Source organism: Lagenorhynchus albirostris, chromosome 2 (assembly GCF_949774975.1).
Source record: "Lagenorhynchus albirostris chromosome 2, mLagAlb1.1, whole genome shotgun sequence".
Taxonomy (NCBI): domain Eukaryota; kingdom Metazoa; phylum Chordata; class Mammalia; order Artiodactyla; family Delphinidae; genus Lagenorhynchus; species Lagenorhynchus albirostris.
This window is the reverse complement of record NC_083096.1, coordinates 87,042,830-87,069,133: the sequence shown is the minus strand read 5'-3', so window position 1 is coordinate 87,069,133 and position 26,304 is coordinate 87,042,830. Positions and strand designations below refer to the sequence as shown.

Below are 26,304 nucleotides of genomic sequence, written 5' to 3'. Positions count from 1 at the left end.
AGAATCTTTCCCTGACTGCTTTATCTAAACTGGTAGCTGCTGTCTCTATGTCTCTGCCCAGCTTTGTTTTTCTTGACAGGACTTAACTTTCTGACACTATACTTTGCATTTGTTTGTTTATTGCTTGGCTCTAAATACATAAGCTTTGTGAGAGCTGTAGTGCAACAGCCTAGAACAGTGCCTGGCATATAGTAGACTCAAATATTTCTCGGTGAATGAATGCATATAACATAAGAATTCTGAAATGCAAAATGTAACTTTTGGCCTGCTTAATTAAAATTGCCCTTGATAAAGTATGGCTTTTGGGGTACCCTTAAAGACTGTTTGAAACTTCTTTGGAATCAGATCTTAGGTATTTTTATACCAAACTTTAAAATTACTTGAGGATTTTGGTGATGCATGCAAAGCAGGTTATAATGTTGTCAAAATCACTTGCTTTCCCTACTTCCAAGTGGATGAGACATTTAAGGGTCATTAAAGTAAAACACTGACTTTTCATGTATATTTTATAGGTCTATTATAACCACAAACCATTTTTCAGTGGTTCTTAGTTTAGGTTGCAGTACACATTGCCACAGGGCTGAAATGTTTTTAGTCTTGATGAAATAATTTGAAAATAATTATACCCTCTTCACAACAAAGATGTCTCTATGTCCCAATATATATAGTAAGCTCTTCCCCAAATTTCTCTGGGAAAAATTTTAAACGTCAAAAGTTTAAAGGACAGTACAGTGAACATCCATATGCCATTTACCTGGATTCATCAATTTTTAACTCTTTGCTAAATTTGTTACCTGTTGCTCTCCCTCCCTCCTTCATTCTTTCCCTTTCTCTCTCCTTCTGTCTCTCTCCCTCTTTCCACACACACTCATATACGTATATACATACACTTATTATTTTGCTTAACCAGTTGAAAGTAAGCTACAGACATCATGAGACTTCACTCCTAAAATATCTCAGCATGTATTTCCTATGCAGGGTTATTTTCTTATATAACCACAGCACTATTATCACACCCAATGAAATTAACATTGATAAAATAATATTATCTAATATGCAGTCCATACTGAGATTTCCCTAATGTCCAAAAATGTTCTTTGTGTATATATATTTTCTTAATGAAGGATCACGCTTTACATTTGGTTGTAATGACTCTTTAGTCTCCTTTAATCTAAAATAAATCCCTTACCCTTATTCCCCCTACTCCTTTTATTAGTGTCTTTCATGACACTGTCATATTTGAGGAAACAAGGTTGACAGTCTAAATTTGTTTTTTCATGGTTAGATCCAGGTTAAACATTTTTTTGGCAAGAAAAATGCTTAGGTGTGTAGTTAGCTTTTTTTTTCCTCTTAATTTATTTATTTTTGGCCGTGTTGGGTCTTCGTTGCTGCGCGTGGGCTTTCTCTAGTTGCAGGGAGTGGGGCCTACTCTTCGTTGTGGTGCGCTGGCTTCTCATTGCAGTGGCTTCTCTTGTTGCGGAGCACAGGCTCTAGGTGCGTGGGCTTCAGTAGTTGTGGCACATGGGCTTAGTTGCTCTGTGGCATGTGGGATCTTCCCGGACCAGGGCTCGAACCGTGTCCCCTGCATTGGCTGGCAGATTCTTAACCACTGCACCACCAGGGACGTCCTGTGTAGTAAGCTTTTAATGCTGGAGAAACTTGGAATGAAAAGTAAAGGGCACTTCTTTTCCTTTTGTTTCTGCAGAATTCTGAACACAAGCAGTTTGCTCTGTGACTGCCATTTGAAGTGGTTGCTTCAGTGGCTGGTTGATAATAACTTTCAACATTCTGTGAATGTAAGCTGTGCACACCCTGAATGGCTAGCAGGGCAAAGCATCCTGAATGTGGATCTGAAAGATTTTGTCTGTGGTTTGTATTTTTGTTTTAATATTTTGTATATTATGCACTTACTATCTTAACAACGGAATTAAAAAAAAATTTAAATAGAATGCTTTCCTACTAGCATATCTATTTCCATTTCTTTAGATTCTTCTCTAACATTTTTATATTGTATTGTAGCTTAAATTTTGTGTTCTTCGACTTAATATATCATAAGCAGTTTTTTTCCTCAGTGTGTTCTTAAATGATTATTTAAAATACTGTCTGTATTATAGCATCTTTATGAATGTAGGCCTTTACCTTTTAGGGAGATTATTAACCTTAGAATAAATATCTAGTAGTAAGATTCCTGAATCAAAAAGTGTGAGTTTTTTTTCATGAATTCATTCAAAAGCATGATTTTATATTTAGTAGATCTTGAAAAGTGCTACCAGGTGTTTTCAAACAGGTAGCACTAGTTTATGTCGTCACCAGCAATGTATGAATGTACCAGTTTCATTTGGTTTCTTTTTTTTTTTTTTTTTGTGGTACGCGGGCCTTTCACTGTTGTGGCCTCTCCTGTTGCGGAGCACAGGCTCCGGACGCGCAGGCTCAGCAGCCATGGCTCACAGGCCTAGCCGCTCCGCGGCATGTGGGATCTTCCCGGACCGGGGCACGAACTCGTGTCCCCTGCATCGGCAGGTGGACTCTCAACCACTGCGCCACCAGGGAAGACCGGTTTCTGTTTTTGATGCATTTTCCTAAGACAGAAGCAGCAGGGTTTGGGAGTTTTTTGGAGGGGAAGGGGGACAGAGACAAGTTGTCATAGACAAGTTGTCTTGATTCTAGCACTTAATTATAATTTCAAGTATACATCTATATTGTTTTTTCTCAATTTGTAAATTTTTCTTTTACATTTACATTTCCTTTAGTAACAAATTCTTAGCTTTACACAGTGGAACTTTTAGATTAGTGTATCTGTGTTGCATATCACTAATAACTCTGATCATTTAGATACCTGTATATTGCCAGATGTATTTCCACAGTCTACTTAAAGATGCTTAGGACATTTGGAAGTTCAGGCACATAAAATACTTAAGTTGTTTTTACAAACTTTAAGGAAGAAAACAAAGAATCTAGTAATGATTAAATTCTGCTTACATTGCCATGAATGCCCTTCTGACTTTAGTTTTAAACATAAGCTTACACCATACAATTTATCTTCTTTTTTTAGTTATCACTTTTATGGCACAGTGAAATGTTACCCAGTGAAGACATTGGTTAAGAATTCATATACCTGCTTCTCTGAATCAGTCCAATAATATATTATTATTTATGAATCTATAGTTTATTAGCCAGTCCTAAGCCAGTCTTCATTTGGACATTTGACATGTTTGGAATTATTCACTATTTTAGGTGAAAGTTATGCACAAAGTACTTTCAAATAGTATGTTTTATTAATAGAAATACCTATTTTTTTTTTTTTTTTGCGGTACGCGGGCCTCTCACTGTTGTGGCCTCTCCCGTTGAGGAGCACAGGTTCCGGAGGCGCAGGCTCGGCAGCCATGGCTCACGGGCCCAGCCGCTCCGCGGCATGTGGGATCTTCCCGGACCGGGGCATGAACCGTGTCCCCTGCATCGGCAGGCGGACTCTCAACCACTGCGCCACTAGGGAAGCCTGGAATACCTATTTTTATATATGTTATATATACACACAAACACAGACATACACATACACACAAGGGGTAATAGAATTAGAGCTTGTTTTAAAATTCTAATTTAGGTTTCTCCTTTTCTCAGTAACTGGTAATACTTAAGAAGTACATTCAAAGCATAAGTGACAGTAAGGAATGGTAGAAAGAGTGCTAAACCCTGAAGTCTGAAAACCTGGGTTCCAGTCCAGGCTTAGCTGTGGACTTACATATCTTAGAGCAAGTCATTTGACCATTCTGGGCATCATTTTCCTCATCTTAAAACAAGGGAATTGGATTCTAGCTCTATAGTCCCTTTCAACCTTAACATGACATTTTGTAAGCATAACATGCAATTTTACATTATTTGTTTTAAAATTGAATCTATAGAAGCAAAAATAAATAACTGACTTGGCTCCTGCCCCATTTTTTCCTCCTTAGATGATTTTCTCAAGCCGCAGATAAGAACCCATCCTGAAACCACAGTTGCTCTAAGAAGCATGAACGTGACTCTGACATGCACTGCAGTGAGCAGCAGTGATTCACCCATGTCTACTTTGTGGCGCAAAGACAGTGAAATCTTGTATGATGCTGATATTGAGAATTTTGTTCGTTATCAGCAACAAGCTGGAGAAGCTCTGGAATACACTAGTGTCTTACATCTTTTCAATGTAAATTTCACAGATGAAGGAAAATATCAGTGTATTATTACTAATCACTTTGGTTCTAACTATTCTCATAAAGCCAAACTGACTGTGAATGGTAAGAAATTATGCTCCCTGATAGTTCTGTGGTTAGAAGGATTTTTCATGTTTGATTTTTGAATCTTTGACCAAGAAAATTAGGATAAACCTGACATTGCAGGGGGATTCCTTACTGTTTTTGTCTTTAGGGTTATGACAGTATACAGACTGGATTGCTAATTTACCCACTTACTGTCCCTAATCAGTCTTTGACTGAGGGGTAAAGGTGAATTCTGTGGCTCTAGGAGATGGGCTACTTTCACTTTTATTTATGCTTTTGAAAAAAAAAATTTTTTTAATTCTCCATTTTCTTTCCAGAACCATAATTCTGTTCTAAAAACTATGAAATTTATTCCTGACATTGTTCACAGGCCGTCCAATAACTGGGAGTATTGAGAACATTTCTGGGTCCAGTGATCATTATCATTGTCTAAATGTAGTCACACAAAACCATTTTTGAAAATAATGCTCTTTTTCATTGTGGCTGTGAAAGAAAAAAACAAAACAGCTTGATTGATCTATCACCTGTTGGGCTGAATAACTACAACACTTCAGGCTTTGTGCAACCAAAAGATGTACATATGTCTTGATCCTGGGTTGTTTTATGAGATGTTTGAAGGCATAAATTTTTTTTATCATGCAGTTTCCTTGACAGCTTTGTAGATGTTTGTTTGGGAAGCACCATTTAGTCTCTTAAGTAAGGGAGTCATAGTAAATATTAGGTTCTAAAATATATGTTCAAAAAGGTTTGTGGCTTCTGCTTTTTCTGTCCCTATCAAGGAGATCAGGTAGATTTGCCACACATTCTAGAAGAGTTAGTCATCACTGTACTCCATGCCCTGAGGTTCTGGGAGAAAAGATGGCCTCTGAAGTAGTATTTATTGTCAATGCAGGGAGCATGTCTTCTCAAAGAAATGGAGCATTGCAACAGTCGGTATTTTGCCTAATAGAGTCTCCCTCCCTTGTATGTAGGTATGAGTGTGTGTGTGTGTGTGTGTGTGTGTGTGTGTGTGTGTGTGTGTGTGTGTGTGTGTGTGTGTGTGTGTGTGTGTGTGTGTGTGTGTGTGTGTGTGTGTATTCCCCCCACCCACCCACTTTCTCTTGGTGATCTTTTTTGGAACAGAGATGCCATCTTTTCTGAAAACTCCAATGGATCTAACTATTCGCACTGGTGCCATGGCCAGATTAGAATGTGCTGCAGAGGGGCACCCTGCACCTCAGATTTCCTGGCAGAAAGATGGTGGTACTGACTTTCCTGCGGCTCGAGAGAGACGCATGCATGTCATGCCTGAGGATGATGTCTTCTTCATTGCAAATGTGAAAATAGAAGACATGGGGATCTATAGCTGCATGGCACAGAACATAGCAGGCGGCCTCTCAGCAAATGCTTCATTAATCGTGTTAGGTATGTTTATTGCTCCGTGGGTCCCTGCTTTTGTGGGAATCTTTTTATTATGGATTGACTCTTGGTCTTAATGGCAAGAAGAATCTATATTTGAGATTTTAGTTGGGATTCTTATATCTTTGTTTCCTTGGTCTGCCAATTTATGCAGGGTTATGTCAGCCTAGGATATTAGTGGATCAGTAAACTGAAATCTGGGGAAATTCTGAGGGCAGAATTAGAGATTTTTATCCCATGAATTGAATATTCAAATCCCTTTGATCCCCCATGCCTCAGTGAAGATCCCACATGCCACAACTAAGACCCGACACAGCCAAAAATAAATTAAATAAATAAATAAATAATAAATCTTTAAAAAATCCCACAAAACTCATCTTGGGACTTTCCTGGCAGACCAGTGGTTGAGACTTGGCCTTCTGGGACTTCCCTGGTGGCGCAGTGGTTAAGAATCCACCTGCCAATGCAGAGAACATGGGTTCGAGCCCTGGTCTGGGAAGATCCCACATGTTGCAGAGCAACTAAGCCCACGTGCCACAACTACTGAGCTTGCGCTCTAGAGCCTGTGAGCCACAGCTACTGAAGCCCGTGCACCTAGAGCCCGTGCTCTGCAGCGAGAAGCCACCGCAATGAGAAGCCCACGCACCACAACAAAGAGTAGCCCCTGCTCACTGCAACTAGAGAAAGCCCGCACGCAGCAATGAAGACCCAGTGCAGCCAAAAATAAATAAATAAATAAATAAATTTAAAGAATTAAAAAGCTCAATGAAAGAAATACTTATAAACAAAACAAAAGCTTCGCCTTCCAATGCAGGGGGTGCAGGTTCGATCCCTGGTTGGGGAGCTAAGATCCCACATGCCTCACGGCCAAAAAACCAAAACATAAAACAGAAGCAATATTGTAACAAACTCAATAAAGACTTTAAAAATGGTCCACATCCAAAAAAAAAAAAAAAACCTAAAAAAGAAAAATAAAACACTCATCCTTATGTGGTTATGTATACCTACTTTTTTCCACTTAATATTGTATCACAGGGTTACCTTGTCATTAAGTCTTCATGAATATCATGTGGCTGTGGTATAATTTACTTACTCATTTTTCTGCTAGATTTTTGGATTTTTTCCCTTTACCTTTAAAAATTACAACTAATTTTGTAATAAGCATTTTTGTATATAGATCTTTGAATTCTTTGCTTAGGATAGCTTGCTCAAGGTGTAATTCCTGAGATGAGATTTAGATTTTTTGAGGCTTTTGCTTTTCTGAAACATTAACTTCTAATCCTCCCATGAGCTTATGAAAGTGCTTATTTCATCGTAACCTAATTAGTCTAATGCAATTAGGAATAAAACTGCCTAATATTTTTTAATGCATCTTTCTGTTAGAGACACCCTCATTTATTAGACCTCTGGAGGACAAGACAGTAACCCGAGGTGAAACTGCAGTATTACAGTGCATAGCTGGAGGGAGTCCTGCCCCTCGCCTCAACTGGACCAAAGATGATGGACCACTGCTGGTGACAGAACGGCACTTCTTTGCTGCAGCCAACCAGCTTCTCATCATTGTAGACGCTGGGCTGGAAGATGCTGGGAAATATACCTGCATTATGTCCAACACCCTTGGGACAGAACGTGGTCACATTTACCTAAATGTGATTTCCACCCCCAATTGTGACTCTTCCCAGAGTAGCATTGGGCATGAAGACGATGGGTGGACCACAGTTGGCATTGTCATCATTGTTGTGGTCTGCTGTGTTGTGGGTACCTCTTTGATCTGGGTCATTGTTATTTACCACATGAGAAGGAAAAATGAAGACTATAGTATCACGAACACAGGTAAGTGGTACCCGGTTGACCCTTGTGGCTTATACCTGAGTCAGGAATGTAGTGTAGGATTTGTTGTTAAATATAAAAAACTAAGGAGCTTTGATAATTTATTTGTGATAGAAGGAAGAGTTTTTCTGTTAAAATGTCCTACTTTCTTGATATAATGGAACCGCTCTAGTGAATAAGCTTAAGAATTTCTAGACAGTCCCCCAAAACTTTGTTCTTTTAAACAGTTGCATGTGCACCTTCTTTCTTTAATACCTAAGGCTCATTTCCATTGTAATTTTCCTTTGGGGAAGAGTGGAGTCGTTATGACAGAGATCAGTCTTTCCCACCTGTCCCCCACCCTGAAATCCTGTAAGAGAAGAGGTACAGCCAGATAGATTGCTAAAGTGTGTCTGTGGATAAGATTTCAGACTTCAGGGTTTTTTTCTTTTGGTAATACTTTTAAAATGAAGTTTGGGGGAGAATTCTAGTGAGAAATAATTTTCAGAGAAAATTCTAGGAGTTGTTGAGTTCCTAGGTACATAACATTTTCCTGGCCATTAGTACCAAAGTAGAATACATTTGCAAGATAGTCTTCTGAGTTTTGGCTTAAATTGCCTAACTTTATTTGAGAGTTACAGATGTCTCTTTTACAGACGAGCTCAATCTGCCTGCAGACATTCCCAGCTACTTGTCTTCCCAAGGAACACTGTCTGAGCCACAGGAAGGCTACAGCAACTCTGAGGCAGGTAGTCATCAGCAACTTATGCCTCCTGCCAATGGATATTTACACAAAGGCGCTGATGGTAATGACTTTTTATTATCTGTGCTTACAATTTCAGCCTACCCTGTTTAGTTTTTTTTTAAGTGTATAGTTTTCCACAGTAATCTGAAGCAATATTTTAAAGTAAGCTACTCAATGAAAACATTTGCCCCATGCAAAATAGGATGAAAATTGACTAAAGTCTTTTTTTTTGAGTTTTTGAATTTTATTTTATTTATATTTTTATGCAGCAGGTTCTTATTAGTCATCAGTTTTATACACATCAGTATATACATGTCAATCCCAATCTCCCACCACCACCATCACACCACCACCACGATCCCCCACCGCTTTCCCCCCTTGGTGTCCATACGTTTGTTCTCTACATCTGTCTCAATTTCTGCCCTGAAAACCAGTTCAGCTGTACCATTTTTCTAGGTTCCACATATATGCGTTAATATACGATATTTGTTTTTCTATTTCTGACTTACTTCACTCTATATGACAGTCTCTAGATCCATCCACATCTCAACAAATGACCCAATTTCGTTCCTTTTTATGGCTGAGTAATATTCCATTGTATATATGTACCATATCTTCTTTATCCATTCATCTGTCGATGGGCATTTAGGTTGCTTCCATGACCTGACTATTGTAAATAGTGCTGCAGTGAACATAGGGGTGCATGTATCTTTTTGAATTATGGTTTTCTCTGGGTAAATGCCCAGTAGTGGGATTGCTGGATCATATGGTAATTCTATTTTTAGTTTTTTAAGGACCTCCATACTGTTCTCCATAGTGGCTGTATCAATTTACATTCCCACCAACAGTGCAAGAGGGTTCCCTTTTCTCCACACCCTTTCCACCATTTGTTGTTTGTAGATTTTCTGATAATGCCCATTCTAACTGGTGTGAGGTGATACCTCATTGTAGTTTTGATTTGCATTTCTCTAATAATTAGTGATGTTGAGCAGCTTTTCATGTGCTTCTTGGCCATCTGTATGTCTTCTTTGGAGAAATGTCAATTTAGATCTTCTGCCTATTTTTGGATAGGGTTGTTTTTTTAATATTGAGCTGCATGAGCTGTTTATGTATTTTGGAGATTAATCCTTTGTCCATTGATTCGTTTGCAAATATTTTCTCCCATTCTGAAGGTTGTCTTTTCGTCTTGTTTATGGTTTCCTTTGCTGTGCAACAGCTTTGAAGTTTCATTAGGTCCCATTTGTTTATTTTTGTTTTTATTTCCATTACTCTAGGAGGTGGATCAAAAAAGATCTTGCTGTGATTTATGTCAAAGAGTGTCCTTCCTATGTTTTCCTCTAAGAGTTTTAAAGTGTCTGGTCTTACATTTAGGTCTCTAATCCATTTTGAGTTTATTTTTGTGTATGGTGTTAGGGAGTGTGCTAATTTCATTCTTTTACATGTAGCTGTCCAGTTTTCCCAGCACCACTTATTGAAGAGACTGTCTTTTCTCCATTGTATATCCTTGCCTCCTTTGTCATAGATTAGTTGACCATAGGTGTGTGGGTTTATCTCTGGGTTTTCTATCCTGTTCCGTTGATCCACATTTCTGTTTTTGTGCCAGTACCATATTGTCTTGATTACTGTAGCTTTGTAGTATAGTCTGAAGTCAGGGAGTCTGATTCCTCCAGCTCTGCTTTTTTCCTTCAAGACTGCTTTGGCTATTCGGGGTCTTTTGTGTCTCCATACAAATTTTAAGATTTTTTGTTCTAGTTCTGTAAAAAATGCCATTGGTGATTTGATAGGGATTGCATTGAATCTGTAGATTGCTTTGGGTAGTATAGTCATTTTCACAATTTTGATTCTTCCAATCCAAGAACATGGTATATCTCTCCATCTGTTGGTATCATCTTTAATTTCTTTCATCAGTGTCTTATAGTTTTCTGCATACAGGTCTTCTGTCTCCCTAGGTAGGTTTATTCCTAGGTATTTTATTCTTTTTGTTGCAGTGGTAAATCGGGAGTGTTTCCTTAATTTCTCTTTCAGATTTTTCATCATTAGTGTATAGGAATGCAAGAGATTTCTGTGCGTTAATTTTGTATCTTACAAATTTACCAAATTCATTGATTAGCTCTAGTAGTTTTCTGGTGGCATCTTTAGGATTCTCTATGTATAGTGTCATGTCATCTGCAAACAGTGACAGTTTTACTTCTTCTTTTCTAATTTGTATTCCTTTTATTTCTTTTTCTTCTCTGATTGCTGTGGCTAGGTCTTCCAAAACTATGTTGAATAATAGTGGTGAGAGTGGACATCCTTGTCTTGTTCCTGATCTTAGAGGAAATGCTTTCAGTTTTTCACCATTGAGAATGATGTTTGCTGTGGGTTTGTCGTATATGGCCTTTATTATGTTGAGGTGGGTTCCCTCTATGCCCACTTTCTGGAGGTTTTTTATCATAAATGGGTGTTGAATTTTGTCAAAAGCTTTTTTTGCATATATTGAGATGATCATATGGTTTTTATTCTTCAACTTGTTAATATGGTGTGTCACATTGATTGATTTGCGTATATTGAAGAATCCTTGCATCTTTGGGATAAATCCCACTTGATCATGGTGTGTGATCCTTTTAATGTGTTGTTGGATTCTGTTTGCTAGTATTTTGTTGAGGATTTTTGCGTCTATATTCATCAGTGATATTGGTCTGTAATTTTCTTTTTTTGTAGTATCTTTGTCTGGTTTTGGTATCAGGGTGATGGTAGCCTCATAGAATGAGTTTGGGAGTTTTCCTTCCTCTGCAGTATTTTGGAAGAGTTTGAGAAGGATGGGTGTTAGCTCTTCTCTAAACGTTTGATAGAATTCACCTGTGAAGCCATCTGGTCCTGGACTTTTGTTTGTTGGAAGGTTTTTAATCACAGTTTCGATTTCATTACTTGGGATTGGTCTGTTCATATTTTCTATTTCTGCCTGGGTCAGTCTTGGAAGGTTATACCTTTCTAAGAATTTGTCCATTTCTTTCAGGTTGTCCATTTCATTGGCATGGAGTTGCTTATAGTAGTCTCTTAGGATGCTTTGTGTTTCTGCAGTGTCGTAACTTCTCCTTTTTCATTTTTTGTTTTATTGATTTGAGTCCTCTCCCTGTTTTTCTTGATGTGTCTGGCTAATGGTTTATCAATTTTGCTTATCTTCTCAAAGAACCAGCTTTTAGTGTTATTGATCTTTGCTGTTGTTTTTTTGTTTCTATTTCATTTATTTCTGCTCTGATATTTATGATTTCTTTCCTTCTGCTAACTTTGGGTTTTGTTTGTTCTTCTTTCTCTAGTTCCCTTAGGTGTAACATTAGATCGTTTGAGATTTTGCTTGTTTCTTGAGGTAGGCTTGAATTGCTGTAAACTTCCCTCTTAGAACTGCTTTTGCTGCATCCCATAGGTTTTGCATCGTCGTGTTTTCATTGTCATTTGTCTCTAGGTATTTTTTGATTTCCTCTTTGATTTCCTCAGTGATCTCTTGGTAATTTAGTAACGTATTGTTTAGCCTCCATGTGTTTGTGTTTTTTATGTTTTTTTCCCCTGTACTTGATTTCTAATCTCATAGTGTTGTGATCAGAAAAGATGCTTGATATGATTTCAGTTGTCTTAAATTTACTGAGGCTTGATTTGTGACCCAAGATGTGATCTGTCCTGGAGAATGTTCCGTGCTGACTTGAGAAGAAAGTGTAATCTGTTGTTCTTGGATGGAATGTCCTATAAATATCAATTAAATGTATCTGGTCTATTGTGTCATTTAAAGCTTCTGTTTCCTTATTAATTTTCTGTTTGGATAATCTGTCCATTGGTGTAAGTGAGGTGTTAAGGTCCCCCACTATTGTTGTGTTACTGTTGATTTCCTCTTTTAGAGCCGTTAGCAAGTTGCCTTATGTATTGAGGTGCTCCTATGTTGGGTGCATATATATTTATAATTGTTATATCTTCTTCTTGGATTGATCCCTTGATCATTATGTAGTGTCCTTCCTTGTCTCTTGTATCATTCTTTATTTTAAAGTCTATTTTATCTGATAGGAGTATTGCTACTCCAGCTTTCTTTTGGTTTCCATTTGCATGGAATATCTTTTTCCATCCTCTCACTTTCAGTCTGTATGTGTCCCTAGGTCTGAAGTGGGTCTCTTGTAGACAGCATATATATGGGTCTTGTTTTTGTATCCATTCAGCAAGGCTGTGTGTTTTGGTTGGAGCATTTAATCCATTCACGTTTAAGGTAATTATTGATATGTATGTTACTATGACCATTTTCTTAATTATTTTGGGTTTGTTTTTGTAGGTCTTTTTCTTCTCTTGTGTTGCATACTTAGAGAAGTTCCTTTAGCATTTGTTGTAGAGCTGGTTTGGTGGTGCTGAGTTTTCTTAGCTTTTGCTTGTCTGTAAAGCTTTTGATTTCTCCATCAAATCTGAATGAGATCCTTGCTGGGTAGAGTAATCTTGGTTGTGTAGGTTCTTCCCTTTCATCACTTTAAGTATATCATGCCACTGCCTTCGGCTTGTAGAGTTTCTGCTGAGAAATCAGCTGTTAACCTTATGGGAGTTCCGTCGTATGTAATTTTTCATTTCCTTTGCTGCTTTGTTTTTTTTCTTTGTCTTTAATTTTTGTCAGTTTGATTATTATGTGTCTCGGCGTGTTTCTCCTTGGGTTTATCCTGTATGGGACTCTCTGCGCTTCCTGGAATTGGGTGGCTATTTCCTTTCCCATGTTAGGGAATTTTTTGACTATCATCTCTTCAAATATTTTCTTAGGTCCTTTCTCTCTCTCTGCTTCTTCTGGGACCCCTATAATGTGACTGTGGCTGTGTTTAATGTTGTCCCAGAGGTCTCTTAGGTTGTCTTCATTTCTTTTCATTTTTTTTACTTTATTCTGTTCCACAGCAGTGAATTCCTCCATTCTGTCTTCCAGGTCACTTATCTGTTCTTCTGCCTCAGTTATTCTGCTATTGATTCCTTCTAGTGTAGTTTTCATTTCAGTTATTGTATTGTTCATCTCTGTTTGTTTGTTCTTTAATTCTTCTAGGTCTTTGTTAAACATTTCTTGCATCTTCTCGATCTTTGCCTCCATTCTTTTTCCAAGGTCCTGGATCATGTTTACTATCATCATTCTGAATTCTTTTTCTTGAAGGTTGCCTATCTCCACTTCATTTAGTTGTTTTTCTGGGGTTTTATCTTGTTCTTTGATCTGGTCCATAGCCCTCTGCCTTTTCATCTTGTCTATCTTTCTGTGAATGTTGTTTTTCTTCCACAGGCTGCAGGATTGTAGTTGTTCTTGCTTCTGCTGTCTGTCCTCTGGTGGATGAGGCCATCTAAGAGGCTTGTGCAAGTTTTACTGATGGGAGGGACTGGTGGTGGGTAGAGCTGGCTGTTGCACTGGTGGGCAGAGCTCAGTAAAACTTTAATCCGCTAGAGTGCTGATGGGTGGGGCTAGGTTCCCTCCCTGTTGGTTGTTTGGCCTGAGGCGACCCAACACTGGAACCTGCAGGCTCTTTGGTGGGGCTGATGGCGGACTCTGGGAGGGCTTACGCTAAGGATTGCTTCCCAGAACTTCTGCTGCCAGTGTCCTTGTCCCTTGGTGAGCCACAGCTGCCCCCCACCTCTGCAGGAGAACCTCCAACACTAGCAGGTAGCTCTGGTTCAGTCTCCCTGGGGTCACTGCTCCTTCCCCTGCGTCCTGATGCACACAGTACTTATGTGTGCCCTCCAAGAGTGGAGTCTCTATTTCCCCCAGTCCTGTCAGAGTCCTGCAGTCAAATCCCGCTAGCCCTCGAAGTCTGATTCTCTAGGAATTCCTCCTCCCGTTGCTGGACCCCCAGGTTCAGAAGCCTGACCTGGGCTCAGAACCTTCACTCCAGTGGGTGGACTTTAGTGGTATAAGTGTTCTCCAATTTGTGAGTCACCTACCCAGCCTTATGGGATTTGATTTTATTGTGATTGCACCCCTCCTACTGTCTCATTGTGGCTTCTCCTTTGTCTTTGGATGTCAGGTATCTTTTTTTGGTGAGTTCCAGTGTCTTCCTGTTGATGATTGTTCAACAGTTAGTTGTGATTCTGGTGTTCTTGCAAGAGGGAGTGAGAGCACATCCTTGTACTCCACCATCTTGGTTCAGGCTCTAAAGTCTTAACAGAGGAGAAAATCTTCTGACAGAAAGGAGTAAAACACATCCTTAAACAAGGGATTGGAGAACACAGCAGAGGCTCCCAAACCAAAGTATTGTTGTAGGAAGGAGATGCTCTAGAAACTTTCTTCAGGTGTCTTTTATCCTTTTCAGGCATGAGCACCCTTCAGAACATATCCCAGGGAGGTTGTATCTCCTGCTGACAGGTAGACATTCACTAAGGTTTAAAGGGCATTGATGATTCTCATCTTATATTGGAGAACATCAGAGAGATATAAAATAGTTAAGTGAATCTGACTTCTCAACACTACTTTTCCCGACTCCACTCTTCCCATAGGGAGTGACAGAACACAGGGAAGTGAATTAAGGGGTAGAATTCGGTTTGACTCCCAGTTCCTCTTTCCAGCCATGTGGTCACCAACAAGTTACCTAAAAGCTGAGCTTTAATCTCCTCATTTTAAAAATAAAGAAACAATATTTTATAAAGCATTTCTCTCATGATTCTTAAATATTCTTTCCACAAATCTGTGTAGTACTTCAAGTAGTATACACATGGAAGCTCTATTCCATTATTTTGGCTTTCCATGGAAAGGAGGGTATTTCTAGCTTTTTTTTTTTTTTTTTCTTTTTGGCTATACTGTGTGGCTTGTGAGACCTTCCCTGGCCAGGATGGCCTCTAGGCACGCAGGCTTCATTAGTTGTGGTACGCGGGCTCAGTAGTTGTGGCACATGAGCTCTAGAGCGCAGGCTTAGTAGTTGTGGCACACGGGCTTAGTTGCTCCGCAGCATGTGGGATCTTCCCAGACCAGGGCTCGAACCCGTGTCCCCTGCATTGGCAGGCAGATTCTTAACCACTGTGCCACCAGGGAAGTCCCCCTCTAGCTTTTTAAAGAATACTTAAAAGCCTCTACTTTTTGCAATTTGTAGGAAATAACACTGCTTTCTGGGTTAAACTTAATTACTTCCTGTTCTTTTCCAGTTCTAACATTCTGTTGCTTGAACATGAATAAGTCAGTCTTTATTTCTCACTTTCCTCTTTTTTTATCATTCAGTTTTCAAAGCACTTAATTGCCCAGGGAGCTCATTATTAAACTTTTACTTCTGCCAAACACACACTTGTCAGGCAGGACTCTTCACCGTCAGAGGCTTTCTCTAAGGGTCCTTTTAGCAATTAGTGTTGCTTAACCTCTTGACTTAACAAAAGTTATGTGGGCTTTTGTGAAATAAAGTCATCAAAACCCCTTGTTCTCTGCTTTAGTTTGCTTAAGCCAAACATGTGTCTTGTAGCACAGTGCCAGCCTTATCTTAGCTCCCTTGATTTGCGCATGACCTTATCCAGGCTTGTCAAAGATGGCTTAATGTACTACTCAAGAGCATGGGTGCTGGAGCCAGAGGGCCTGAGTTTAAATTGCAGCTCTTCACTCAGGCAGTATGTCTTTGGGCCTTACCTGACCTCTCTGTGTTGTAGATACTCTGTCTGTAAAATAGGGATAATAATAATACTTACCTCTTAGGGATATTATAAGGATTAAATTAGTTAGTTCACAGAAAGACCTTGAAACTTCATCTGGTTTATAATGCAAGTTTTGAACAAATGCAGATATGATGACAACTGTTAGAGAAAACTAATAGTTGGCAAAACTGATTCCTTAACTGAAGGATGTTTGGGTTCTTTCCCGTGTTGTCATTAGGTGGCACTGGCACCCGGGTTATCTGCTCAGATTGTTATGACAATGCTAACATCTACTCCCGGACCCGAGAATACTGTCCATACACCTATATTGCTGAAGAGGATGTTCTAGATCAGACACTGTCCAGCCTTATGGTCCAGATGCCCAAAGAGACTTATTTGGCACATCTTCCCCAAGATGCCACCACCCTGGAGAGCCTGGTATCAGCAGCAGATAGAGAGATGCCTGCCTTTCCCACCAACCATGAGAGGATAAATGAGAAGAAACTTTCCTCCACACAGAAGAGCAGTGGTAAAGGGCACAGTGTTTTTTGTTATTTTGGTTTGTTTTCACTTTCACCTACTTGAGTTTTCCTTCTGTCATATAGGTAGCACTCTCATTTGACAGAAGCAAACAAGTTGGTATAATGGAGTAATTAGCTACTATTAATTGATATAAACTAGAGCCAAAGATTTTTAGAGATTAGATTTAGAAAGAAGTCTGGATCTGTAGGATGAAAACAGCTTTTGTGGGAGTAACAAGATCTTACTTCTAAAGATTCAGAAGCCATGTAGAAAAAGTTTCTATAAAGACGTTTCATACAGGCACTACTTTTTTCTTCCATGTTTATTTAAATAATGGAGACTTGAAATGCTAAGGATATAATAATTTGGGCATAATTTGATGAAGATTTTCACTGAGAAGATTTAAAAATGTTTTATTTGGTTGCTGTTCTATCAGGTAAATGTTGAATGTCAGTATCACTTGGCAGGTATTTGCTTTCATCTGTGAAGTATTACAGTCAGGGCCATAATTGGGAAAGCAGTTTGGGGATAGTAGCCCAGGAAAAGAAACACATGTTATATTGTGCCGACGAGGCATTTGAAACAACCCAGTCAATAAAGCAAAGCAAAACAAAACAAAACTTTTTCTAGACCATGAAGGGCACTACTGAGCATGTCTTCCTGTCCATCCAGGCTTTTTATCCACTGTCACCCTCCTGTCCGCCTGAAATGAAAGAGCACTGGAAATAGGGTGGGGCTTTGCACCGTAGGTTTACAGTGGAAGACGTTGTATAGTGGTGCTTCCAGGGATGGTTCTGGTTGGAGTGAATGAAATGACATGGACTTTTACGATGTGCTCTGTTGTTCTTAGTTAAGAGACCACCTCTAAAGTTTTCTAAAGAGGGTACAGGTCAGAGAAGAATATCCTGTTATTGAAGTTAGTCTCTTGTCTTTAAAATTCTGTGTCCATGAAAGAAAGGCACCAACACTAAATCCATTTCCCCGTGTCCTAGAAGAGATATACACGCACAAAATAACTTTAAGTAGAACTAAAAATGCAGTATCTTTCCCCAACTTTAGGGATGTCTTAATTGTTAATCTGGTCTGTAAGTGAGGAAATCAGATGAAAGCAAATGAGAGTGCTTCGGTGCATTGCTTGTTCCTTAGCTAGGATGCTCTAGCTCCTTGCTACTCAAAGTGTGGTCTGTCAGCATCAGCATTACCTAGGAGCTTGTTAGAAATGCAGAGCATGGGTCCCACCCCAGACCTAGTGAACCAGAGTCTATATTTTAACACAGTCTCCAGGTTATTTGTATGAATATTAAAGCTTGAGAAACCCTGCTCTAGCTTACTTTGCACATGGGTTTTATTTTTATTTCTGAGTGTTTGTTTCTAGAATGTTTGGCTAGCTTTTTCCAAAATACATCCCCATGAAGTTAATATAACTTACAGTAAATGTTCTCTGGGGAAAGAGCCCACCACTGCAGTAAATAATAATGAGAAATGCATATTTTTGAAGGCAAAGTATAGATAACCTGATTTAAAATACCAGCTTTTGGTTATTATTTTGTTGTTAGAGTTATTGGCTTGCTAGAAGCTGGAGGGGAATGGTTGTTTATTTTTAAAATGATTTTTTAAAATAAATGTATTTATTGTATGTATTTTATTTTTGGCTGCGTTGGGTCTTCGTTGCTGCTCTCAGGCTTTCTCTAGTTGTGGCGAGCAGGGGCCACTCTTTGTTGTGAGTGCCAGCTTCTCATTGTGGTGGCTCCTCGTTGCAGAGCACGGGCTCTAGGCATGCGGGCTTCGGTAGTTGTGGCACGTGGGCTCTAGAGTGCAGGCTCCGTAGTTGTGGCGCGTGGGCTTAGTTGCTCCGTGGCATGTGGGATCTTCCTGGACCAGGGCTCGAACCCATGTCCCCTGCATTGGCAGGAGGATTCTTAACCACTGCGCCACCAGGGAAGCCCAAAATGATTTTTTTTAAGATAAGCATTTAATTGTTATTTAAAGATACAATGACTGCACTGAATCAATAATTTTTACTTATGTATTGTGCAACTTTCATTACTATATGGATACTAATTCTCTTTTAGTCTGTTTCCATGTGTCTAAAGAGTTTTAAGTTTTATAGCAGTAGAAACACCAGTAATAGGTGAAAGCAGATGGCACAGCATGGTTTCAGTAATTAATTGGTAAAGTTGTTGAGTAGAAGTGTTTGAAAGACCATGGTTTCAGTTTTTGTTTTGTTTTCTTTTTTTTGTTTTTGCTAAGAAAATGGCAAATATACATTTTATCTTAACGTCCTTATTCAGGAGTCCTGGGTTATTTCTTATTATTTCTTTGAAGACTTGGGTAGAAGAAAATTAAGTTTTAGAAAATTAATTTTATACTTCCATTCACCACTGATAATTATTACTGTCTCTCGTTCTCAGAACCCTTGCAGCGGCCTCTGTGGAACATAAGCAAAGAACCAGGTATGCCTCATCCTCCTTTATCGCAGCAGTCAGTCTTTGAGTCACCACAACTCCATCAAAACGAGGGCCTGGCAGAGAGTGATCCAGACTGTTCCTCTTCCCCCATGCCCTGTCACAGGTTACACGACCACACTTTTGATTTTAGTAGGACTCGGAACATTCAAGATGGCAGTGAGGGCACATGAAACTCACTCCAGAATGAAATCTGGGCAGACTCAAATTAGTTGATTTTGTATTTACTACCTCAGAGTTCGGAAGAAACCCCAAAGTCAGCATTTGCTTTGCTCTTTGTCTATAATTACATCTGACCACATCAAGGGGGCCCAGACATTTGTTTGGGCTTATACTTGACGAAGAAAGGGTAATGGCTGACAGAAATGGGTACATCTAATAGAAAATGTGCAACACAGGCGGAGGAAGATAGAGGACAGAGTGCTGTCTTATGGTTCTACTGGGATGTGCCCAGGTGCTCATTGCCTGTTAGGGAGAGTCTCATTGCTGCTTAACACCCTGGATTGTCTCAACCTACCGAATGATCCTGAGTAAACAACGCTGTTCTATTTTGCCTTCCAAGGAACAAAAATAACTTTGGAGCCTCCTGGGAAGTGTGCCTGGGATTCTGCAGTGGTTTTAATCCTATAGTTGAGAGTGGGGCTTTGATATTCAAGGTCTTCAACAAGAATCCCAGACTTGACCAACTATTACTAGGTCGAGCGTTTTGTATTCTTGTGAATCTCTCTCTTCCTCTCTCTCTTTTTTTTGGTCCCTGTCGCCCAGGGATCTCACTGTATATATATGTGCATTTATAAATAATTTTCGTATTCATTGGTCATATGTGTTGCAATGTAAATATTTTTGATATGCCAAAATTATATATAATATTCAGTTATAATATTGACAGCTGCTTCTCAGACCACAGATTTTGTACAACTTGGTTTAGTGAATCCAAAGACTTTGTTTAAAGTTTTAAATACGTATTTGTTAAGAAGTATAAGTATAGAAGCAGGGTACCTAGTAATTGCGTACACACAAACACCATCTTGGTGTAATTAACCACTTTCTTTATGCCTAAAGATTTGTACAGCTAATCATTTGTTATCTGTTTACAAGTGCCAGGTAATATAATCTTTCAAGCATAAAAAGGCTTTTTCAAACGACTAGCAGTCTTGTCATTGTCATATGCGCATAGATAAAGGAAAACTTGTTTGGGGAATATCTTCCTTCAGCAAAGTACTTAGTTGATGAGGAAACCAAAGATTGCTTTTTTTTCTGTGTGTGTGTGTGTTTGTTTTTTAAAATAATATCTCTTTTACCAATGCACAGTATGTCTTAAGAAGGGAAGACTGCTTTTGGGAGTAGAAGAAAGTGCAGAAATTCTTATACTGTAAAGCTTTAGAGTGGTCCTTGTTTTGTACAAGTGATTTTTTTTTTTTTTTGTGGTACGCGGGCCTCTCAACTGTTGTGTCCTCTCCCGCTGCGGAGCACAGGCTCCGGATGCGCAGGCTCAGCAGCCATGGCCCACGGGCCCAGCTGCTCCGCGGCATGTGGGATCTTCCCGGACCGGGGCACGAACCCACGTCCCCTGCATCGGCAGGCGGACTCTCAACCACTGCGCCATCAGGGAAGCCCTGTACAAGTGATTATTTAAGCCAAAAAGTTTTCTTGAATTTCTGATAGCAAAAAGTTTTATGTAAACAAAAGACTTAGTGCTCTAATAAAGTGTAATGGACTAAAGCTCTTCTTTCTGCTTTCAGAAAAAAAAGAAAGGCTGTTGGATTCTATCCTCTAAATTTAGTGAGGACTAGTTACATACTAGATGACTTCAACCACTTAAATGAAAATAATCTATTTCTAAGTCATTGTGCATTTCAAGGGTTTTAAACTCACATAATTTCTCAGCTCTTTGCCAGGAAGTTTAGCTGAATTTCATACTATTTTTCAATCCTAAATTTTTCTCCCATAGGCAGCAGCACTCTTCTAGCTGTTTTATGCCATCATGCATTTGTCCTTTTCCTTTTTAAATTGTCAGCCTCTCTTCATTTTCACTTTGAACTCCTTAAGTATCACTATTTTCTTCTCCCTTCAATTTCTGATCCATCTTCTTACTTTACTAGGTTGTAGTATAATTTGTACTGGACTGACTTAGAATCACGAAACCTGATTTAGTTCCTAGCTCTGCTGCTTACTAGTTGTGTAATCAAGGGCAAGTCCCTTTACATCTCAGCCTGACTTTCTCATGAAATGAGGGCATTTTACTAGATGCTTTAAAGCCCTTTCCAGCTGTAACATTCTGTGAATCTGTGATCCCTCCTGGAATCAAGGATTATCTACTCTAATAAAAAGCTGCTTTCATGAAATATTTTTTAGAGTAGAACAGGAGTGATGCTGCTTACTCTGACTTGAGCCAGATTTATTTCCTCTCTAGCAGGAGTAATGCTATAAGAAATCCTCATAAGGAGAAGAAATATTCAGCTTCTAAAACAGTGTCGGTAAACATAAAGAATCTTGAGTAGATTGAGAACCACCCATTGCCCTCCAGAACACCAGGTCTGAATGCTAGTATTACAATACACCAGAATATCAGAATCAGTTGAGAGGTGTGCCACAACTAATTTGTAACTAGTTTGTGACTCACCTTTCTAATGTATTCAAGGTCATCTCTCTAATTATAGTACTCTGACATTCTGATGGACTTTATTTAGTGAAAAAAGTGGAGTTAGAACAAGGCTGCAAGTGAGCATCAGCTGTTACATGTGAGAGGACAAAAACCAGGCTGCAAACCAGTGCTCTAGAAAACTTAAAATACATGATTGCTGCCTCTGCTTTAGCAGTGGTCTTTCTACTGCCAGTGGTGTCAGGCTGGTCTCCCAAATAGCCAGGTTCTCTGTCAACTCGAATGGTTGAGATGTCCTCCCAGGTATTGCTAGCTTTCCTAAATAACTAAAAAACTTGCCTGAAAAACTAGTCAGGAATTTGTTTAAATGTGAATAGCCTATCCCTGGTCTTAAAAAATAGTAAATTTCATAAATTCTAATCTTAGGAGTTGGAATTCCTGAAATTTTTCAGTATTGCATATGTAGAGCATATAGCAAATGCTCTACTATAAACTGGATTAGTGGCTCATCTGTGTTTCTTCCCATCAGTGTAATGTCTGCCTGCCACCAGTTTAATAAAAAATGTTGCAAAAGCAAGGCAAACTAAAATGCTGAGAGAAGTATTGTCCCTATTACGACTTCATATCAGTAGGGATACATAAATTCTCTTAATTTGTTTGTGCCCCTCTTAGACTGATTCTGTAAGTATACCTTGAAGAAGAAGTAACATTGTGCTTGTACTCCAAGTCTTCCTGCCACAGAGTCTATGCCTGACCCGCTGGCTGCCTGTCACTCAGTAGCCTCTCAAGTGCTTTCCCTAGATGTAAGTTAATCTGTAGGATAGGAAATACCAGAAACCCAGCCCAGTGTGCCATTCCCTCTAATGTGCCCTCTTAGAATGCTTTAAATGTGTATTTTCTCTGTAAGGTAACTTTCATGTTTAAAAACAGTTGCCTTCACATTGCCCATTGGCAGGTTGTAAAAGAAACATTAAGATGTTAAGCAACTTAGACTCTGTTATCCATTTTCCTAAGAAAAGGGAGAGATGATAAAAGTCTTTAGTTACTTAAAGGGTTGTCATATGAAACAAAGATTAGATTCACTCTTTTTATTCCAGTGGACAGGGGTCATATCAGTGGGGAAGAAGTTACAGGGAGATGTAGTACACACTTGCCAATAATTCTATATAAGCTAACACTCTAACAATTAGATTTGTCTGACAATTGGAATAATCAGCCTTTCATGGAAAAAGTATATACAGAAGCTATATATATAGCTGTATATAGCTATATATACAGAATCATCTGTTAATAGCATTGAAGAAATTTCTGCATTGAAATCAAATATGGGCAAGATGACTTTTAGCTCTCTTTCAATTTTATCACTGGAAATCTTCAGAAGCAAGACAGGCTTAAAACTTTGCCTTTCAGAATTCTTTATATACAGTAAGTGTGGAACACTTAAAAAGATTTTTTTTTTTAAACTAAAAGATTATGTTCTTTGATTGACAAAAGGAGCCAGTTTTGTGTTAATGGCTGAAAACATGAAACTCTGGGCTTATTCTTCTGAGAAAATCTATAAGGTTCCTAACCCAAATGGTATGACCATAATAAAAAATTTTAAAGCCTATAATGTATTATAACCTTCCCTTTTACTCTTTAATTTTTATTCCTGTTTCTTTGTATCAGTGGGACTCCATTTGGAATGGGTTTGGAATTGTGATGTTCAAGTTTATACCCAGTATTTTACCCGCGTGTGTTATGGCATCTTCTGATCATTTTAATATCCACAGAAATGCCAAACGGGTAATGGAGTATCCGAGGTAAATTGGCTGTCATTTTATGCTACAGCCTCCATTTCTTACTTTGCTTCTTGATGCAGATTACTGAAGTAATTGTGAAACAGTTGGACCTTAGAAAGTTGAGCTAAGATTTTTAGGCAACCTGTAAGTAATGATTCATTTTTCTCTTACGTGGTCTCTTTCCCAGTTCACTGTGGCAGATGTTTTTCCCTCTTTCTTCTAATTTAAAACATTTTTGTTTGGAGTACAATCTAAGCCAACATCAGTTAGCCTTAATTTTCTTCCTTCCTTCCCCGCTTCCTCCTCATTTGTTGACAAAAATAACATGTTCTGAATTGGGATATGTTATAAGCTTCTCTTAAAACAACACCTGAAAGCCCACAAATCATCTGGAGGTTTTGTGGGTAGTACGGGGTAGGGGTGTGTGTGTGTGCGTGTGTGCGTGGGTGAGGAGTAATATTTGGACCTGCTCCTTCAAGGTTGTGTGTTTGAGTGTTTCTTAGCAATCCTAATAATCTCCACCAATAGGTGGGGTGAAGGTGAATAAAAAGCTTGATTTGAGCCTGTTTTCAAATGTAAGGAGTAGACTGATCTTTTGTCAACTCTGTCTTTAAAGAGAAATTGATCATCGGGGGGTCAAGTGCTCTTGGAATATCTTTTGGCTACTTAAAGTGGCCACTTGATCCATTGAGAGACTACTTCTACCCTCTACTTTCCCCCTGTTCTCCCTTTTACCCCTATCAGAGGATGTCAGTCTGAGCAGCCCTGGTACTAGATGTACCTAAAGAGAGTTATAAGCCAAGTTGTTGTGTTCAGTGTGGCCATTTCCTAGTGTCTATTTATATTTTCTCACACATGAGAATGTATATTTTATAAAGCATGTGTTTGTCTACTTGTTTGTCTACTGTAATATGTCTTCAATAAAGCTAAAATACATTATGATTTTCTGGTCTTCTCTTGCCTAAAGGACAGGAATGAAATGGTTCATTTTTAAGTTTGTGATCCTTTTGAGAGGGTCTCCAAATAGCTGTGCGAGTTAAAATGGGAAAGAGTTGCCCTTCTCTAGTTCCTGCCGTGTTTAAGAGTCACACACACAGCCTCGAGCCTGCCACTGGTGCACCCTGCACTGTGAGCTGCTCCAGGGAGGAACTGTGCACTCTCTTCTTTCTCCTTCATGCTACCCACCAGGGTGCTGTACACTTGGCAGGATGAAAACAAACACACCTAACGGTTTGTTAGAAAACAAGAGTGCTTTCTGCACCGAGAAGAATTTGAAGGCAGTGTTTCTAATCTGGTAAATCTTTAACAAGATATTTGAAGAATGTCAGTATTCTGGTCAGCTTCCTCACTGTACCATGTTAGGGGCTATTTCCTTTGAGTCTGTCAACTCTCTGAAGGCTGAGCTGACAATACTGATCCCATCGTCACCTGTGCTGCACTTTATTCTTTATGAGGCACATCCCACAGACATTATTTTATTTGACTCTCACAGCACTCTTAAGATGTAGATTGGGCAGAGGATTTTAATCTCCACTTTTTGTAGTTAACAAAAGTGGCTCAGTTAGATTATCACCTACACAATGTCAAAAAGCTTTTAAAGCCCGAATTTGAAAGCAGAATTTCTGACTCATATTCAGCATTTTTCCCACTGTGATACCTTCCAGTTCTGAACAGAGTATTATGTCTCCAGTCTTTATAAACATTGGAATAAAAGCCTCTGGACATTGATCACTTTCAATATGGTGAAAGTCTGGACTGGAATGTATACTGGAAATTGATTTTTACTTTATTCCTGACTATCGTTTTCTTATTAGGTGGAATGAAGAAAAATGCCATGGTTTTATCATATTTTTTGTTTTGAAATGAGATGTACTAGGGCCCAAGTAGTAGGGTCCTGCTGAGTTATGAAAGATATTTATTCACACTCAGCTATTTAGAAGCTTGTAACCTAGTGCTGAAGTTACCTGTGCTGCAGGGCCAGTTGCCATGGACCATTACTTTTGTAAAATATAATAAGAATGAATTTCTAGAAAAATAAAGGACACAAAATAAAAGTTAAAGTTTTTATTATAGATTTAACATATAAAAGTATTCAGTCAAACTGCTGTTAAAGTTTCTAAGTGCTTATTCTGTGCTTTGTCATGGACTAGTAGCAAAGAGTTGGCAGATAGGCAAGATCTGCAGACCACTTTTGGAGTAGCACTGCTGCAACCATGTAGTAACACGGTTATGTGTCATGATGGGGGTTGGTCTTGCTCATTTCTGGAGGTTCCCTTTAAACTTGCTGGTTTGCAGTGGTTGAAACGGAGAACTAGGCTTCTGTCTAGAGTCTTCCCTGACTAGAAGTAACAATTACAACACCTTTCAGCTCAGCTACCTCCCCTTGGTCTAAAGCTCCTCACTTGTGTGGTAGAGTCCTTTGTAGATGCTGCTTGTGTTCCATTCCTGTTATCTTTCTTGCCAGTGCTTTCAGGATGGGCTGCCTGTGACTGTTATAGGGGAAATTCTGTCACGAGATAGGCTAAGGAAAGCAGAAGTACAGGGGTGGTCATACTGGGAAGGAGATGGTGTGATGCTCTGGGGGTCTGATGTGGACTTGTGTAATCAAGGCTCTGTTGGCGATGTTCCATCTGCCACCTCTGCTGCTTTCTTCAGCCAATCAAGAAATCTTGAAATCTCTAGGACCAAGTTTGGTCACTTTGTTTATTTAGTTCACAGGCCATCATCAAGGCCAGTTGCCAGAGCTCTTTAACAAAAAGAGACGAGTAGGAAGCATTAATCACAATTATTGCTAGGAACAAATAATGCAAAATTAGCAAATACATTCTGCCTACCCCTTCCAGGTATTGTTAAGCACTTTACATACTCAGCACTTTATCTTCACAACAGTGGTTTGAGGGAGGTAGTCTTATTCCCATTTTACTGTTGTTGAAACAAGCAACTTGGCCAAAATCACATAATTAGCAGGCAATAGAACCAGGAGTTGAAATTATGCTTTATGATTCCAAAGCACAGGTTCTTTTCCCATGTCAAAGAAAGGAAAAAATGTGAGCTTTCATCAAGGCCCTATTTGTCATTTAGTCTTAGTTATGGGCTGAACTCCATACCCCTCAAATTTCAGGCCCCTCAAATCGAAGCCCTGATCTCT

General features: G+C 39.1%; 1 protein-coding gene across 1 annotated transcript in view; it reads left to right on the top strand.

Moving 5' to 3' along the window:
• LRIG2 (leucine rich repeats and immunoglobulin like domains 2) overlaps positions 1-20,518 on the top strand; it is a 62,536-nt gene extending 42,018 nt beyond the window's left edge. Inside the window, exons 12-18 of the mRNA XM_060139314.1 lie at positions 1,706-1,869; positions 3,951-4,271; positions 5,376-5,657; positions 7,035-7,484; positions 8,117-8,266; positions 16,025-16,315; positions 18,720-20,518. Coding sequence (XP_059995297.1) covers positions 1,706-1,869; positions 3,951-4,271; positions 5,376-5,657; positions 7,035-7,484; positions 8,117-8,266; positions 16,025-16,315; positions 18,720-18,946 — 1,885 coding nt within the window. The 3' untranslated portion in view covers positions 18,947-20,518. The remainder of the gene's footprint in view (positions 1-1,705; positions 1,870-3,950; positions 4,272-5,375; positions 5,658-7,034; positions 7,485-8,116; positions 8,267-16,024; positions 16,316-18,719) is intronic.
• The last annotated feature ends 5,786 nt before the right edge of the window (positions 20,519-26,304 follow it).